Source organism: Paramacrobiotus metropolitanus, unplaced genomic scaffold, assembly GCF_019649055.1.
Source record: "Paramacrobiotus metropolitanus isolate TYO unplaced genomic scaffold, Prichtersi_v1.0 Parri_scaffold0000015, whole genome shotgun sequence".
Classification (NCBI taxonomy): Eukaryota; Metazoa; Tardigrada; class Eutardigrada; order Parachela; family Macrobiotidae; genus Paramacrobiotus; species Paramacrobiotus metropolitanus.
Genome location: NW_026570235.1, coordinates 718,298 through 737,076, shown reverse-complemented (window position 1 = coordinate 737,076; position 18,779 = coordinate 718,298). Strand labels below are relative to the sequence as shown.

At 41.6% G+C, this 18,779-nt stretch overlaps 1 protein-coding gene across 4 annotated transcripts; it reads right to left on the bottom strand.

Annotated features, from left to right (window-relative positions):
* Positions 1–801: 801 nt before the first annotated feature.
* On the bottom strand, positions 802–17,502 carry LOC129585004 (protein furry homolog-like). Of its 4 annotated transcripts, none has more exons than XM_055477480.1 (36): positions 16,884–17,502; positions 14,273–14,560; positions 14,057–14,208; positions 13,471–13,788; positions 13,267–13,346; positions 13,127–13,210; positions 12,854–12,977; positions 12,556–12,792; positions 12,200–12,357; positions 11,958–12,114; positions 11,494–11,882; positions 10,866–11,006; positions 10,595–10,793; positions 10,056–10,358; positions 9,694–9,989; positions 9,343–9,522; positions 9,096–9,278; positions 8,713–9,038; positions 8,522–8,627; positions 8,292–8,445; positions 7,843–8,100; positions 7,309–7,749; positions 7,091–7,225; positions 6,951–7,025; positions 6,686–6,891; positions 6,381–6,572; positions 6,198–6,298; positions 5,153–5,980; positions 4,278–4,603; positions 4,020–4,217; positions 3,529–3,693; positions 2,773–3,091; positions 2,507–2,688; positions 2,137–2,211; positions 1,585–2,072; positions 802–1,380 (listed from the first exon to the last, which is right to left on the bottom strand). In XM_055477480.1, exons 1-36 carry the CDS (start codon positions 16,990–16,992, stop codon positions 1,305–1,307), a joined length of 8,049 nt encoding a protein of 2,682 aa, XP_055333455.1. In that variant the 5' UTR covers positions 16,993–17,502; the 3' UTR covers positions 802–1,304. The 4 variants fall into 4 exon arrangements, with proteins under 4 accessions (XP_055333455.1, XP_055333458.1, XP_055333456.1 ...); XM_055477483.1 differs by lacking the exon at positions 16,884–17,502 and adding an exon at positions 15,936–16,049; XM_055477481.1 differs by lacking the exon at positions 16,884–17,502 and adding an exon at positions 15,344–15,489.
* Between the last annotated feature and the right edge of the window lie 1,277 nt (positions 17,503–18,779).

The window sequence follows — 18,779 nt, the reverse complement described above, 5'->3', positions numbered from 1 at the left end:
CGCTTTCTATGCGCATGTGAAGATGGGGACTAAAAGGATTACGCTAATAGAGCGCATGCTTGGGACGATGAGGAGAATTAAATCAAATTATCTTTTTTTCTCCAGCAGGCGGTCCAAATCTCATCAGCTGATTCGGTAACCGGAGTTGTGAACTTTGTGATCGTGATCAGTCGTTGCAACTTGCAGTGCATTACGCTTAGTCGCAAAAAAACGATGCTTTTAATTAAGCAACCGACTTCCATCGGCACCAAAAAAAGAAATATGACATTTCCGTGGCAGACAATAAGTATACTCAAGCACGGAACTTGGGCTGTAAATAAATGGCACTTATGGAAGTTTTCGGCTGGATTTTGTTTTTGTAGCTATTTCGTACAATAAGTTAATCCATATATCATTAAAAATTATTTACAACAGTTTCTAGCAGAACTGGCTGTTTTGATACGTCTAAAAACGTGCGCATTAGGGGATATGTAATAATACATATTAACATTTGATTAGCTACGCAAAAATGCTTGTGTTACTAGAGTATGGTCATAAAAAGGGCAAAAAGCCACCGTCTAAATGAAGAACACTTCCATTATGCAGCGGTCAATAATTCTGACGATGTACAGCGATTAAATCCAAACATGAAATCAGACATTCGTGCTCTTTCTTATGCTTTGTATTTGAAGAAAATTCGAAGTAAGCAAGCGATGTGTTAGTACTTCCAGTTTGTAGGCGTGAGGGCTTGTCGAATGTCCTACTGAACTGCGTACTGTACCAATTTTTTTCCGGTGAACCATCTGGAAAGTCAGACGGGAAGCCGGCAAATTTATCGGTGCTGCATACTCCCTTAATACGATTGCAAGCTAATCAAGCGAATAACATCACATAAAATCCCATTCCGTGCGTCGAGGTATTTATGCATGCAACCGCTATGGTGAGTGGACCGTTAACGCCCGGTTTTATCCTAATCGGCTTGTACGCTTTCGATGGCAGCCATCCGACTGAAACGTCAGGACTTTGTCACAAAAAAAACAGTTTTAACCTTTATGTACTCAGTCATTATGCTACAATAAAATTCTGTGCAATAACTTTTATAACAAAAAACACATGGCCAACCATTCACCAGAAATGCAACGCGGGCATTCCAACGTGGACAAAAAGGAACCAGTACCATACACAGAGTCCATGACGACGCAAACGCGAAGGACTAGAAGTCTCTGAGAAACAGAAATAAAACCACCGAAACAAAACAGATTGCTGAAGGAAAAAATTTATCACAGGCAAGGAATTTCTCTATTCAACTATTCGGTTCGGAAAGGTCATAGTATGGCAGTTTGTATATCAGGACTATCTTGAGGATTCTCTTGCTCCGGGTGTTCGGCCGCTTCCATAGGCCTAAAAACAGTCAGTAGATAGAAATATTATTTTGTCTCGTAAATAGTTTTTTGTGTTAATAAACCGGCTCAAGCACGTTTTCGGATAAATGCAAAGCTCCTTTACCTTATTAATTTCACTGACGTGAAAATCTCAAACAACGAATACTGACATAAATTTTATAACAAAAATGTTTAAGCATGACTATCTATCAACTATAATAACCTGGGTAAAGTCAGATCGCTGATACTTGTAGACTGCTCAACGGCTTCCTCAGCCAGTTCCCCATCCACAGGATCGACACTGCTTTCATCATGCAACATTTCCACAATCTCCACACTGCCGACTTCGTCATCCGATGACTCGGGCTCCTTTCGCGGACTCAACAATTCTCCAGTGGCACTGCGCGGCCGCACCCGCGCAAACCCATCGGTCACATGGACGTCGCGCACGTTGGACAGCGATCGGCGCACGCCCCAGTTGAAATTATCAATACTCTCGTTTTCCCCGCTATCCAGCTCGTACTCCAGGAAATCAAAGTCTTTGAAAACGGTGAATGTATTTTCACTGGTCGACCGATCATCCCGCAGTGAATTCTCCCCGGCTATGCTGCTGCGGTGCTGTGCATCTCCGCCCACAATGGTGGATGTGGCATCGTCAGAACTGCTGCACACACTCATCTCGCCCGTATCGCCGAATTGATTAAAGACAATCTGTAACAAAAGGAAAGAGGTCTGCATAAAATAATTCAAAATCAACTGTGCTGTTCGGCATTACCGATGGGCTCTTTGGCATTCCCACTCGCTGACCGCACACCGCCAATAATCCAACCAAACGCTCCCGGGTTCGTGACTAAGGAGAACCACGAAATAAACACCAGGAAAAATTTATATGAAAGGCTTTGCAGCGTGAAAAAAAGGAAGTTTTTGTTTTGCTCAAGCAGTTAGATCGCAATTGATTTCGAAGTTTTTCATGTTCCGTATAATCCTGGTATTTTAATTTTTTTACACCCAGTTAACTTTCAAACAGGCGGGAGCTGTTGTCGAGCATTATGGCAATTTCGCTACTCACGACACCATAGCACCCATACATGCTTTCAAATAAAACAAATACCAGATCATTTACTAAACTGCTTTAAAAAATTCACCTGTGACAAAGCTGATCTGCGCCAGTCAGACTGAGAAGCTTCTACATCCTTTTGCTTTCGATTCAGTTCCCCAAACATTTCAATAATATTTATGTCATTTTCCCCAGCGCGGTGACTGGTTCCATGTTTCCTTCCCACGATGGGTGTAACCGAAACATCAAAGGCAAAGTCCAGAGTACGCCCTAATCGGCAAAACCCCGCCAAGTTATATAAGGATCATTCCCATTACACAGGCACAACGCACGCACACAGTAAGACAAGTCTACCTGGAAGTTGTTTTTTGACAACGATTTCCGCTTCGGCAAAATGGGTCGGAGACATGAGGCCAGCCGTCTCGAAGGAGATGGACGAGCTCTGGGCGTTAATGTTACTCCCGGGGGGCATCAATGTTGACGAGCGAATCACAGCCAACTTGATTAAATTCTGGCACTCACGCCAGTTCGGCCCGTCAACCAGCCTGGTCACGACGCGCAACAGTTCCGCCGTAACACTATTGGACATCACACCGATATCCACATAGTGCAGGAAGTAATAAACGATATTTAACGTGTGATGCTGAATTGTCGCGGGGCCTTTTTCCATCATCTGCAATCACCCAAATATGCTCATATCCAATACGTTCCTTGCAATTCAGATCTGTACTCGGTAAGTACTTTCACTATAAAAAGCCTATCGAGCAAAATTATGAACTAATTCTGGGTTTCTGAAGAATTACGAAATCCTTCAAGTTTGGTTGATTTTCTGAGTGAATATCGTGAGATAAAGCGAGGAAAAACTGTAGTAACATCACTCGAAAAAAATGTTCAATAGCGCTATTAATCTTTGGTACGACCACAACACCGTAAACACCAAACAAAAATCCCGCGAGTTCCCCATCAAATTCTTAAGATCTAATTTTATTAGTTTCACAAACACACAGATAGTTACACAACAAAAAAATGTTTGTTCAAGCGTCTAGCTAGAGCAAACTGCAATATTTGCGGATGAAAAAAAGCGGACAAACTCTTCCTGTCCGTACCCACCTCAATTAGAAACGTGATGAGGCTGTTAATATGTTCGTGGAAAGCGTCGAATAAATATTTAACAACACACTTCCCCCACTGCTTGGCATCCTTGTTGAAAGTCCGTTTGTGATACAGTAGCATCACAGCTGAGAAATTTTCCAGCCGATCGGAGGATTTCGACACCTACAAAGTCGAGTTAAGCATTATTCAACAGTGTGTATACAGCACACATCTGGACTACCCGACACGTTTGTAGACCATTTTTAGTGTATAATTCACACTGCTACCACATTATATTACAAGCAGTATTTCATTAATCTGCATCATAAGCATTCAAAACATTTGATTTTACTCAAATTTAAATTAAATAGTTAACTTAACTTAAAGAATATCAGCATGCACATTTTAAAAATAAATAGCTTTGATGCTTGACAAATCATCGTCTCGATAAACTGGCTAATCCTTCACGGAATGTTCCAGAGTATGTACAGAAACCTTAAAAAACAGACCTCGGCAAAATCCTTAGCGCTTTCAAGGCAAAGTGCATTGGGATCATCAAAATGTAGCATCTGATACGGCAAGAAAGCCAGCACATTCAACGGGAATCCGACCATGCGGTGCGGATCAACAATCGGATTATCCAGCGACCGTGAGAACTTTGTCAAAACCCGCAAAGTAGGCTCATAAGTGGAAGCCGATGTACAGCCCTGCAACCCGAAGAGTGCACTGCATGGCGAGAGAAAACTACACATTACAAGCTGTCTTACTTTTAACACCAGCGACTGAATCCCTGGGAAAGTTGTCCATTTGGCCAGCACACGCACCTTTTCAACGCGTTCCTGACAGTCGGGTTTACTTAAGCACAATTTACCCAGCACTTTCTCCATTAGACGTAATCCCAACAAAAATTCATGCTCGTAATCGCTTTCCAATGCCGACATGGAAATCCAGAACAGCAATGACAGCAAACTCAGTTTGTCGTCCAGGGATAGAGTTCCGTCGGTTGTAACAGGAGGAAAATTGGTCAAGGTTTGTGTGCTGTAACTGCGGTGGATATTCGAACCGGAATCACTCACACTCCGTTGGCGATAATCTACAACAGCAAAAAAATTTATCAAATGTTCCTGCATGTCTGCATTATGGTATTTTTATTTATTCAATGTTTTTCAATAACCAAACATAAGCTTCAAATTTCAAATCAGGTGCAACCTTTCAGCATGCCAATGTAAAAAAAAGGCCACGGTTTCGCATCCGAACATCTTGTGATCATGGTCGCAAATCTTGCTAATCATACGTTGTTATGTCCGCACTCTATTCGTTAAAAGTGTTTCTCATCCCAGAAGTAAAAAGAACAAACTTCGTGGAATTTGTCGAGACCACCTTAAACTTCCAGCTCTATCGGTACCGGCAACTGTGAAAACGTCTCAGAGCGGATTTGTTTTCAAAAATAAAACGCAAGGGCGGACGCAACTCAACGCCACTTTTGATTTGCGTTTAGGGTTTTTGTTACTGCAGTTTTTCTGTCAAGATTCTACAGTGCGGCAGGTCATGCGATAGATCCATTTTCTTGTTATGCATATCTAGCGCAATTAGCTTACGTCAAAAACCCAAGTTAATTGTAAGTACAATAAGCAATCCTTACCAGCATCTTGTCCGCCCTTGGGCAAGTGGAAGCTGATGGTGCGATTATGGCCATGTTTTTCTTGTTTCATAGGAGTTTTCTCCATTTTTACCGCCACCTCCTCCGTCGATGATATCGCTACTTCTTCAACAGAAAGAGATTCCGTTGAAGCCTCCAGCGTCAACATCAACTCCGTTACATATCCCTGCATGTCATCCCCTGGCTCCGTCACCGTCTCAACTAGCCTCGACAAAATATCCGAAAGAGCCTGGAACGTGAACGGGACATCGAGCGCCCGGTAAATCTGCAAGGACCGCCCGGCATAATGCCTGGATGACGAATTCAATCCGTACTGAAAGGCGATCTCGGCCCAACGCTGTGTTATTCGTGATAGCGGCAGTGATGCGGTAAAAGCCCGATTGATGCACCGCACAAATCGGCTAAGCTGCACCACACTTTTACACGTCCACATCTTGGCCGTAATATCTTCGAAGGCCCACAGTGCTGCCGTGGTGTTGGAAGCCAGAAGATCAATTAACTCCATAACGACATACTCGATGTTATTGGTCACACTGTCATCCGTTTTCGACTCTGTTTCATTCTCCACCAAAGTCATCGAGCTATCCAGACTTTCCACGGATTCCGCTACATAGCCCAGGTAACACAGAGATTCCAGGGAACGACGTGATGTACGGTCGGTATAGTAGCGACTGGGCGGGAGAACAGATTTCTTTCCTAAAAGAAGCTGCGCGACCGAGCAGTGATCGTTGTGGCAGGCAAATACCACGAGGAGATTCTCTAACAACTTGCGACAGTGCTGGTAAACGGATGAACGCTGGCTGTCGAGACCTGTCCAACAAAAGCACTGTCGTATTGATGACCATATACAGTAACACAAAGTCAAATAGACTGCGTTCTCATAAACACAAACCATTTTATTACATTTGGGTTTCCTATGAATGGCAAAACAATATTCGTAACGCTTATTCCGACAGCATATTATTTTACATTATAAAATTAAAGTCCTAAATCGATCAGAAAATTCCCGTTAAAATGCAATACGAACCGAGAACAGCAATATGCAACATGATGGGCAAATGCACAATCCAAGCCACATTCAACCCGTCCAAGAGGAGATCACCAAGGAAAGAAATTGCAAAGCTACACCTGAAATTGGTAGACCAAATGAAACGAGGCTGCCGTAGGCATCAAAATGAGAACAAGTTTTACGTCACATTAGCAATCTTACCTGTGCATTGTGGTAATATTAGCACCTGGCTCGTTGAGCAAATCCCCCATCGGCGCAAAATATCCACCGTACTCAGGCATGGGCAGAGGATGAGGTAGCAAAGGAACGAAATTTGAGGCGTCTTCCGGGTATTCTCCAGTTTTGCTGGACATCTCCAGTGGAGTGCTAGTGGTGGGCGAGTTTAAACTATTTCTGCAATAAAAAACATTTCCAGTAATGCAAACAGGCTGTTCAAATCACCAATCATTATTATCAGCTCTATCTCCTTTACACTTCTGTAATGGGTTTATAGATTCTATACTAACTTTTTTGACATATCATCCGGAGCATTAGTCAGCAGGCTATCTTCGTTAACGTGGCGTTTAGTATGGATAGTCCCCGATGTAAATTCATCCGTAAGCATCCTTTTATCAGACACAATTCCACTGACAGGCAATTTTCGTACGCCGGTAACACGAAAAAACGGTGGCGTCAAAATTTTCTCCACCGTTACGCACACGTTTTCAATAGACTGTAACAACGTCCGTTTATAGCTAAATCAAACGGTCACGTTTGGCTAAAATAATTCACCTGTAAATCATCAATTAAATGGTCAATAAGTCTCTCGGGACGAGCTCTGGCCATATAGCGAACGACACGTTTCGCCTAAAAAAATAACAAGCTCATACTCCATCAACTAAAAAAAATTACAATACTAAAAAATTCCTTACAATAGGAAGTACGGTCCATGGCGATAAACTGGATACAATAACCAAATATTTCAATACAATGTTCAAATTATTGGGCCAAGCACAGCAAATCGAAGACCACATGCACTCAATCTCCTTAGGCAGTTCATCTCCAAACTATAAAGCAGAAATTTAAGTAATTGATTCACTGGAAATGTTAAAGCGAGCTAACTAATTTTTGGGTACAAAACGGTTCGCACCTTGGTGCTAATATACATCATGTTGTTCAACACCATTTCCGTGGCTTCAGGCGAGCCCCAGCCCTGACCCCGCATGGATACGGGCACATCCGAAACGGGAACGTCATCAGAAGTTCCATGAAAGCTAAAGTCAACCAACTCCAAATTGTACATCCAGGGAACAATGTATGTTAGCAGATTGTAACGAACGGAAGGCCGAGCGGTTTGAAAACGGTAAGTAATCTCCGAGAAAATGGACATGGTCAAGTCCGGATGAAGCTTGGCTAACTGCTCCGACAAGAACACCTGGTTACGAGTGTAATTGCCACCGGACAACAGCACATCATTCAAGGTACTGCGGTTAGCATTGGACTTTATAGAATCAGTCGAGTCTGTCGTGGTATTGATGCGCTCTGGAGATCCATAAACGGGCATCTGTCCGAAAAAGCGCTTATCCAAAATCTAAAAAATAACATTACCGTTGATGAAACATCTAACACAAGGCCAGAAAATTGTTTAACCAAGGCTTCTTTGTTTATCAGTTTTTTTGCAGACCTGTAACAACTCCAGCGCCAATTCTTGAATTGTCACTCTTGGACAGCCCGTGTTCATTAAAGCCAGATTGATGATGGAGCTAAACTGATCACAAGGATAATCTCTCGAGCAGAACACGGAAGCCAAAGCCTGGAAACAGCTGTCAGCTACATCCTCGGATCCGGTGTAGCAACGGTCTACCACCCAATCCAGCAGGAACGGCGTATCCGGATTCATGCATAACAACAATGTGACGGTTTCTTGGGACAAATTCCGCACCTACGACAACCAATCCTTCATCACTCAACAAGATCATTGTATGTCCACTAACTACGCGGAAAAATTAAACATTTTCTGCTACCAAACAAACCTAATCTTCCAACACAGCACCAAGGTAATAGCACCATGAGATGATTTAAGAAAAATTAAACTAGCTTATTGTTAGCCAGACGTCCAAAATTCTGCCGTACCGTATCGGATGACGAAGCCAGAAGCATATCCAACCAACGAAACAAAGCAGAATCTTCCGATAACAGATTGCGATCAAAAACTTTGCCACAGCAAAGAACCGAGGACATAGCTTGCAGTGCACAAAATTCTAGTTCAGCAGAAGGAATCGCTGGTCTGTGAAAATCAAAATCGGGTCTCGGTGAATGGATAGGGTATCACAAAATTCAAAACATGAGTTCGATTTACTTACTTCCCAGAATCCTTTGGAAAGCATGCAAACCGTCCTGTCCAACCAGAAAACAGATTGAATAATAGTTGTCGCTGAGTGGGTATAAATAGGTGTTCTCGCAATTCAACTGCAACAATCAAAACCAAATTACTAAACAAACGCCTTAAACGATAATAACCAGGCGGACAGAACAGTGGAATATCTGCACTTACTGAAAAAGCTTTGGATTAAAGAGTGAATAAATTTACAGAAATGCAGCTGAATACTGGCAAGAACGATGAGATTTTCTTTATCAGTTTCCGTTTCCAGATATAATCTTGTCCCATCGACATATTCAGCAAACGCCGGTAAAAAGGACTGTTTGGAATTTTCGCTCGTGTACAATGGGCCACTAACAATAGAGTCTTCCTTGGCCAGCACGTAAAACATTTTTATTAACTGCAAACGCAGAGCATCTTTTCGTTTCTTCCGTCGAACATTCTCCTGTTTACGGTCAATAGCTTCTTTAATTAAAGGCACCAATTCTTCCAAAAGATCTCTAAATCAAAAACAGCAATCATGACGAGAAGCTCCTTTAAAAGTGAACAATAAATACCTCAGAGCTTCCGGGTTTGTTTTACCCAGTCCAAGCACTACAGACTCTGGAAGGTCGATAGCTTCTGATCGGAGAAGTCGCACAGCCATTTTATAAAATCCATGAGCTGTCACTGCCGGGATCTGAATTGCGGGGAAGCGTACCTCTGTCTTTTCAGAGCAGTTGCTTTCTGAAGACGATGTACTACAAGGAAAACATACGGATGAATATGTGACAAAAAACAGATGACACATGCATTGCGCATTACCTCAGCGCAATATCAGGAGATATGCAGCGAAAACTACCCGAAAAAACAGTGTGAGGCGGGAGGACACTGCATGCCACAATCAGGTAGTTTTTCCATAATGAAAAATACAGGTCACGCTCAGTAAGCACTTTGCGCACAGTTTTTAAGCTGACCAAAGACGCTCGATTTTCGTTGGCCGGTCTGCAAAAAAAGCATTGTAAGGCCGTGAAGCAAATTGGTAATTCGCTGCTATCATCAAATTCCATATTATAGATTTATAATAGTTCACGGTAGCACAAGCATTACGAGCTTATAAATCGACTTTTAAGAAAAAACGATTGTTTCCATTTTCTAACGTGATTATTGTAGTACCCTAAGTCAATCAAGGCCAAAACAGCTTGCAATCTAGAATAGACCATCGGCCAGATGTGAGCCAGAATTGCTGGAGGGCAACTGCCCAAAAAGCCCTTTTTGTTCATTAGACCGGAAATGAAACTCGTCCAGACATCACTATTATTCGGCGGTGTTAAAGACGACCGGACCGAGGCGGCAGAATCCAAAATCTGCATTAGCGGTACGTTAGAATCCGCAAAGCCAGCATTCCACACATTCACCGCCCGATCCACCACCCACTGGAGATCAATCTTCAGCGCCGGAGAAAACAAAACCTGCAGCCGAAATACAATACATGTTACCGTCATTCTGTCAAGCGCCAAAAAAATCCGTCGCTCAACCTTTTCACTGCTTGGCAGCTGTGCCAGACATTCCTGCTCCACAACCACTTTGCAGAACGAATCAATCACATCTAGCAGACTTCGGCTGTCCCCCATTCCCTTCCCCGCACTGGGAATGTAGTTTCCCACGCCCAGACACTGTCGCAGGGCGTTTGTCTCCTTTAGAACGACAACCGCTAGACGGCGTGGGGTGTGTCGGCTTTGGCAAAGAAGAAGCAATGCCAGCGATTCAATTTCATACAAGACCATCGGCAGAGACATGACAGCCAGACTTCCATCACCCGAATTTCGGAAGCCGTGATTCTGAAAAAAAATTAATTCGATACTAATGCAACAAGATCACCACGATATCTTTACTATGCCATAGAGCAACTATAGAAGAAAATTCCCAATCATCCCTAACGTTTGAATTACGCGCACTTTTTCGTATGCGGAGTTTGTTTTACAATGAAAAACCAGGAAAACATCTTTGATTAAAAATTACAACTCCCAAATCTTTTTTAAATAAAAGGCGAACGGCACACACTATGATAACACACCTTGGGTCGGGGTGCCCTGATCGAAAGGGCATTCCTCCAAGCGATAATAAATTGAATAACCATTCGCAGCGATGTGTCAAATAAGCCAGGATAGGCGTCAGTGATATCCGTGACAATAAACTGGATGAGTACGTGCATAACAACTTCCCGATGTTCGCAAAAATCGACCAAGATCGATTGCATGGCTTGATAAGCCAGCCTATTTAAAGCACAGACGTTTGTACTGCAGAAAAACTGCTAATCAAATGGGATGATCAAATCACAATTTTACCCTCTTAAATCTTCATCAATATGCACAGTTAAACGAGAAAGAAATGCCATTAGATCGCTTATGCTCATGGCATCCGGAAGAAGTCGTGGGATAGCGGCCACACAAGTTTTCAATAAATCAATCTTCGGTTTTCGTTCACCACTGCAATAGCAAAATAACGATCATTATTGCACGGTTCAGATAGCACACCCTTGCCAGCACTCATCGTAAACCAAGCGGTAGCGTAAATGGACTAAATCGTCCAATACTGAAAAATTGCTAATAATTCGCGAAAAAATCAGCTTTGTGTTGAATTGTTATTTGCATTGTTAAAGTAATAAGTATATTCACACTAGCGCAAAGCTGACGTGTTTTCCTTAAACGCAAGAAATTTTATTTTAAAATCTGAAATTCATTTCAAAATTTAATTCGACCAGCCTTCGATTTCGAATTTTTCAATCTTGCGCACTCGCAAAGTCACAAATGACAAAAACAAATTAAACTTTTATACTGCAAATTTTCCGTATAGTACTGATTATTTCCTGTTTTAACCTACGACTACAATAACCTCTTTTCGTATTTTGTGTACAAAATTTAGTTTTTGTATATCAGATAACTTTCAAGTAAAAGTAGTCAACTTCCGACATACGTCAGTTGTTCATCAGTTTCCTTGCTGTTCTGGTTGAGATTTGAGGTAACCATCATTGTCCGTCCAACTTGAGCATCCAACAAGCGGATCATTTCTTCGAATGTTTTCCGTATCAGCGGATAATAACTGGCCATACCGATGGCTTTGGCCTCTTCATCGGTCAGAACTTTACTGACGTATATCTTTTTTACCCGGATCGTATTACCCGACGGCAAAATACCGAGACTTCGTGGCATGGGTGGTTCGCCTTCTTTTTGCTGTAAGTTATCGGCAATCACCAAAAAAGCGCGTAACCCAATACTCATCCGTTCGGGCATTAAGACGCGAATCGGTCGACCGACGGAAAGCAGATCAAAGACGATTTCTTTCATGGCAAAATCCATCCGCTCCTACAGCGCAAAAAGCAATCAGAGATTAGTCTTTCTTTAATGGCCACTACACTCTGCATAAGACCGGCTTTGTACTTGAGCAATGAACTGGATGATTTTGACGAAAATGTTCAGTGGGGTATCGCGCGGTACGACAACTTTAGAGCCTTTGGGAAACAAGCTGTTGACGATGCTTTGCAATCGGCTGGCAGTCACAGAGTTACTTTCGCATTTAATGCGAATCATATAAACCCTACAAAAAACAAACACGCGGATTAAAGAATTGATCCGGCAATTAACGTGCATCGGGTCCACATATAAAGTAGAAACCGTTTTACCATAGCAGACGATAAAGCGACTCAAGTGCCACTCTTGACATCTTGATATCGCGGTTCTTCAGATTCGACAAGCAAAGAGTCAGGAAGTGGTGCCAGTTGTGTAGGAAAAAGTGTTTATGACTGACACATAAAAGACATGTAACCAGCGGAAACAATGCCTACAAAACGAAGGCCATGATTACATAAGAACGACAAGTTTAATTTATACAAAAACTGCGCCGTAAATATATGTGCAGTCAATAGGCAGAAGATGTATTAAATTACTCAATAAATAAAAGCAAGTTGCAATGCAATACGGTGCTTTTTCACGATAAAACCAGATTTCACAAAAACTGAATTCTATCACACATACTTACCAAACTGTGCTTCTTTTTCGAGCACATATCCAGTGTAGTCGGATAAAGCATTTCCACAAAATTCTTTACAACCGGCACGTTCACTTCATTCTTGACACACGCCGCCACCGGCATGAGTATCTCCACCAATAATCCCGCCATGGCATGTTTAATATCCTTCTCCTTAACCTCCAGAAAGTACGTACCACACTCTTGCATAAACTGGAAGCATGCCTCGAAATCTTCGATAGGAACCATCTATTCGTACAAATCAGCTGCTTATCAAGGAGCACTTCAGTAAATGGTGCAGAAGTTTCACCTTGACACGGAAAAATTTCATGCCCATTAGCAGAGCAATTATGTTGTTTACAGTCGGCGGCGAAATCTCTTTGAAGCGTAGCTCCTTCAGTTCCGCCATAAATTTGCGTCGGACAGACTGGAACCTGCAAAACCATGAACAACAAAGATCTGTTTTTGTTCAAGCTCGTGTAATGTTATCGGCCGCACATTTATACACGTTTGCATAAGAAAATATAAAACGACACCGATTCACTGAGCGGTATAGATGGCCAAATACACATGCATTTCTTACCTCGACTGTGCAAGAACTCCGATAACTTCAGCATACAGATCCGAAACGATATGGAAATTGATGTTATTTGGTCCAACAACAATGCTGTAAGCAAATATTCTATAATGGTTTTCAACCGGAAACCCATATCTTTCGCTTACGGATCGCGATATTTAAAATGTTTGAACGACAAACTCTCCACTTGCGCAATCAGCTCGTCATGGCCTGGATGAAACGGCAACTGAAAAAATAAAAATTATTCAGAATGCTCAGTTCAGTAAAAGCACAACAGTGTTGCAAATAGATTCAGATTACCGGCGACATAAGGCCGTAATCGTAATTATGCGACGACATGTTTGCTGTACCTGTTTCAAAATTTCGATTAAAACCAAGGCGAACAAATAATCCACGGCCAAATTCCGTTTATCAGCCACATGTTCTTTTTCCGATAGTTCCAGCGCCGATTTTGTACTTCCGCTGGCAGATTTGGAGGAATCCGATTTTTGTTTACCACTCTCCGGAACTGACAGATGAGAATAGTCCACGTTCTGATATTCATACCATGCCAGTAATGTCCGTAATAAAGAGGGCAGACAGTACTCGGCCACAGAATAAAAGCAGCTAATTAGCTGATCAAATTGGGGATCTTCGCCGCGTTGGAATGATTTGGACAGCGGCCGCGCCTAAAAAAACCAACATTTTTATCCAACGCAGGACGCTTGTTTAAAAATTGCGCAGCAAAACTGTAGCAGACGAAACGGAAGTTATAATTTATGATGCCCATGATACAATTTATTACATGCACTAAGTAAGAGTGGATCCATCTACAGCAACCCATGTGGGTCTTTTAAATACAGGTAGAAAACAAGTTATGCGAGCATAGTAAGCCTTTTCCGCGCATACTGACAATATATTATTTCGCTTTAATAAAAAAATTTAACAGTAACTTACCAGCGGCTCAGCCAGAACGCCATCGATTTTCTTGTCCACTTTTTGTGTGAAGTCCACAAAAATCGAATGTAAAACATATTCACCAGCAAGCATGGTTATTCCGTGGTTACTGTCCTGGTGATCGCGAGATCGTCCCCACGGAAGTGAAAATTCTGTAACAGTTATATCTAAACAACCATCCTCTGCAGCATTTTCCATCTCGAGAAAGGCGCCAACCTGATCCTCCAGAATCACTCAGCGACTCCCCAGTTTGACTTCCATCTACCGCTACGATCACTTCGCGCGCCGATACGCCAGAACCACTCATAGATCGCGCTCTCGACTCTCCGCTATTTTCGGCAATACTGGACGAAGCCGCCGAAACAGATGGTCGTTCAACATTATTACTGCATCGGTCTAACATTGCACTGTCGTCACCAGCAGAACCACCACCACCAACAGCTGACTTCCGGTCCGCCACTGACAGTACGTCGTCAGCAACATTCGTATCATCTGATTCATTTTCTAAGGAGACAAAAAACAGTTTCATAAAAACGTCCTGTTCAACTAATTTTATGTTACTATGTACATGACGGATTGCAATAAAGCTTTCTACATCCGCTAACACAACTTAGCAGCTGTGAGCATGGTGGCGTTTGCGCTTGTTGTGCTTCAATGAACGCCAACAGTACTCACCATATTAGTGCCACCTGCTCATCGACCCGTGCCATATAACCGCATATACAGCAAATGATTTATAAAGGACAATTACATCGCATACAGCGCTTATACTACTGATCGACCAAGAAAGAAACAACGAGACACTTTAATAAGAAAAAAACGTGCCTCTAAGCTTTCTGGTGCAACAATTAGAGAGCCTTTAGCAATAACATTACATCTGACGAAGGACAAATTAACAGCGATCATGAGCGCTAATCGACAGCCATGCAAATGATCGATTTGAATGGTTACTTTCCCATTATTCAATCTACAGAACACCACTCTAATGCCACACAAAATGAAAAACCTTCGCGCACGATCGCTAAATCCAATACGGGTATGCAAATAATTACTTATTCTTTTACCCCGAGATACGAAACTACATAATTTGTATTCTGAGCTCTCCAATAAAGATACCATGTACGAGCATAAAAAGTGTAAAATCAAAAAGGCAACCCTTCAGATGTGCGCCGTGTGGCCATTCTCTTTAACAATCAGCCATATCGATGACCGGTTTAACCGCAGATGAATGTTAATTTTAAAGTCAACCGCTTTCTAAAGAAGTAAATATTAAATACTAACGCGTACCACAATGTTTTCCTCTGGCTGCAACCACAACATTATAATTATAATACCACAACAATATAATAAGAAATCGATAAGACACAATCAACTTTAAGATGGGAAACAAATGCAAGCAAAATTATAGGATCTAACTCGGCAGTAGCCAGATCTGCCGCACAGTTGCAATCAATTGTGGTAACTGAGCCTTTCAAACTTGACGGCTTGTTTTTTACAAGTTACTCACGGGCGTAGCGCTGGGTGGACACTAACACGGAGTGCACAAAATAAGCCTAAAAACAATCCGACATGTTTATGCAGCAGCGCCGAAAAGCTGTTACAGATCATCAGATTTAGGTATACGTGGTCACTGCATATTGTTAAAGCAGATTAAAATCACAAGTTGAAGTTCACCACTTACTCTACTGTTTTCAGCCGTCATCGCACAATACTGCACAACAGTTAATGCATAGACTCATTCCATATTTCAGAATGAAAACGTAGAAAACCCTTAACCAACCACTTTTAAGGTAAAATAAAGGTTACGTTTGCCCAAAGTATTACACACTTAGATTTTAAATCGCTAACTATGGCAGAAAAGATTTTCCGACGCCCTTACCGACTAAGGAAAATATTAGTATCCAATATACAAAATACAAAAATAATTCACGTGCATAACCAAATTTTCGGAAGGCCGACAACTGACAATAAAATTACTCGAATACGCGTAGCACACAGACTTTCGATCGTTTGCGAATTACAAAATACAATTTCGCAGACTAACCAGTTAGACGGTTGATCATCTTATTTTAACAGCTTTGCAGTAAGAATCCGGCAAAATGCCTTATGGTTAAAGCAGAAAATCCAGATCGCAAGCGAAGTAACATTGTTCGTTGAAAATCTCAGAATATTTTGGCTGTTGAGTGCTGCACCTATGTAAGCGCTATTAACATCTGCCACAAGCAAGATAGTACTCAAGAAATGATATTCAGCTGTTTAGCGAGTTATTCTTTGTAACATTCGACATGAGGTGCACTCAAAGCTGAAAACAAAAATATTACACAAAATAGTAGCACAAAATCAATGTCTTCTGTTATCACTTAAAATAAGCTGTACGGTGATTTCGCAAGATAGTAAATTATAATAATGACAACGTGAAGTCTCTACCTGCCAAACATCTTTCGATAAAAATAAACTGCCAAACCAGAAAAAAAATTATTTCCTGTTGTATTAAAATACAACAGGATATTAAAATATATTAAAATATACAGTGCTGTATTAAAAACAACAACAATTTTGGAAAAAATAAAATTTTTTAAAAGCTTTAAGCACCAATTCAGCTGTACAGAAGTTGTGTCGATAACTTGTGTGTTATGATTTGTATGGTACGTAGACTTTGAGGAGTTTTACTTTGTGCGACGCCCGCGTGTAGATATTGTCAATAAATAATAAATTCGCAACATTTGCAACACAGTACGAGACAGCTAAAAATGTAGAACAGCTTAACTACTATTAAAACAGCCCATTCTACCAATCTACCTGCGTTGTACAGAATTTTGAAACTCACCCAGCTTTAACGAACTCGCTTTGGTCGCACTCATTCCGGATCTGGCAAGGCCATCCTCGCGTAGAGAACTGTCCGAACCCTTTGACTGGGCTGTCTGGGCATGCTCCATTTCCCCGTTTATCGATGTTCACTCTTCACTGACTTATTAAAGGGTATTCGAGACTAATTTCCAGTTATCCCTCAGCTTCAGCTTTGGCTCCTCAAAGTCGTCATGATACTCTCCGAATACGAAGGACAACGTATAGTGTAATTCAGAAACAGACACGTTCCCATCCACAGAGCGAGTTTTTGTTCCTTCTTACTGTGGCGCTACGTAACATAAGAATCTTACAGCACTCCTTCAATAAGCTGCCTAAAGCTGTGAAGCATGGGTGTTTAAATCTTGTCACACACAAGAAGAATCCAATTATCAAAATATCTCTGTGTAATCAATCCAAACAAAATTACAAACAGGAACAAATTTTCGCTGTTGTCAGTTGTTGTATAAAGATATGCTGCAAGGCACGTAGACGCGTCCCGGTAGGTAGGTAGCCCCAAGAAGGGTTCTCCTCGTGCTTTATGCTTTACCCAAGAGAATTTGTCGTCCCTTATTATTTTTGTCTTACGTTTCTGCTAGATTTCAAAAAGGAAGTTCAGCAGTTCAAAAGGAAGCTGCTGCAGAATCAAACAGATCAACGGAACAAAACCCGGGATCCGTATCTCACCGCAAGTCACCTTTATCACGTACGCCCGTGTACCGCACATGGACTATTGCGGATTATAGCCAGCTGGTCAACGGCGACTTCGGGAGAACGAGACAAGCCGAAGGAACGCCAGGATACAACCAGAAAGACCATTGTCGGTAACAATATATCTGTACGTGTAACGCCGGAACTGTACGGTGTGTCTGCTATAAAATATAAAATAATTCGAACAAAACCATTTCCGGTTAATTCTAACGGCTACCGGATAGGTAGCGGTAGTTATTCATGTATATCTTCTGTTTGCAAATTTCTGAGGACACTGGGGAATACAATTTTCACCTGGCATTCAAGGCGTTTGTACTGCAAAGTGCGCACGCGATTAGTTGCATTAAAGTTCAAAATGGTGTAGCCGTGTAAACCGCCATACTTATATAGATATACCATGTGCTCTCTGAACTATTTTCTTGACTTCTTGTAATTATGAATATGTCTTACAGAATACCAGCCCATTAAGAAATACCATTTGTTTCCAGCTAGGATACTGTAGATCTGTAGCAAGAATGTGCTGCTATAGCTCATGCCACAATGCTACGATGCCACAATGCTATGCTCGTACATTATGACACTGTACTGTATATGTATTTTAATGCTCTGCTGCTGACGGTTGCTGATAGGCGGCAGTTGTTAATTCACTTATCAAAGTAAGTACTGTTAATTTAAATTACGGCTCTGATAATAGTTTTATCAGATTTACCATAGTCATAGACAAGGGTGCGACTATCTAGCTAATTTTTAACAAAGTAAATATAGCTGAAACTTCAAAATCGATGCTTCCCCCTTAGCAGTCAGCACTGCCTGGTTGTTGATCTTGCATGCGAAAACATTGCTGCGCGGACGACATTTTGTCACGATAGCCCATAAATACGCGACTGAATAAAACCAAAATCGCAAAACATCCACTAGGACATAAAATATGATAAAGAATCATCGGTCTTATTATGACAATACTTAGTCGTCTTCTGTACATGTTAATGGAGTTTTGCACATAAAGCGTCCCGGAAATCAATATTGGTCAACCAACACATAGACGAATACTCTACATCGGTCCATATATGTATATGCAGCTGTCAGTGGACAAATCAAAAAATATTCCACTGCACTTTTGCATCCACGGCGTATAAAAAAACAGGGCAACGAATATCGACGGGTTTAT

Coding starts and splice junctions, on each gene's coding strand:
- LOC129585004 (XM_055477480.1), bottom strand. CDS start 16,992: ATGGAGCATGCCCAGACAGCCCAGTCAAAGGGTTCGGACAGTTCTCTA. Junction 6,299..6,380: donor AATATTACCACAATGCACAG/GTAAGATTGCTA, acceptor TACCAATTTCAG/GTGTAGCTTTGCAATTTCTT. Junction 4,218..4,277: donor TTCAGTCGCTGGTGTTAAAA/GTAAGACAGCTT, acceptor TTCGGGTTGCAG/GGCTGTACATCGGCTTCCAC.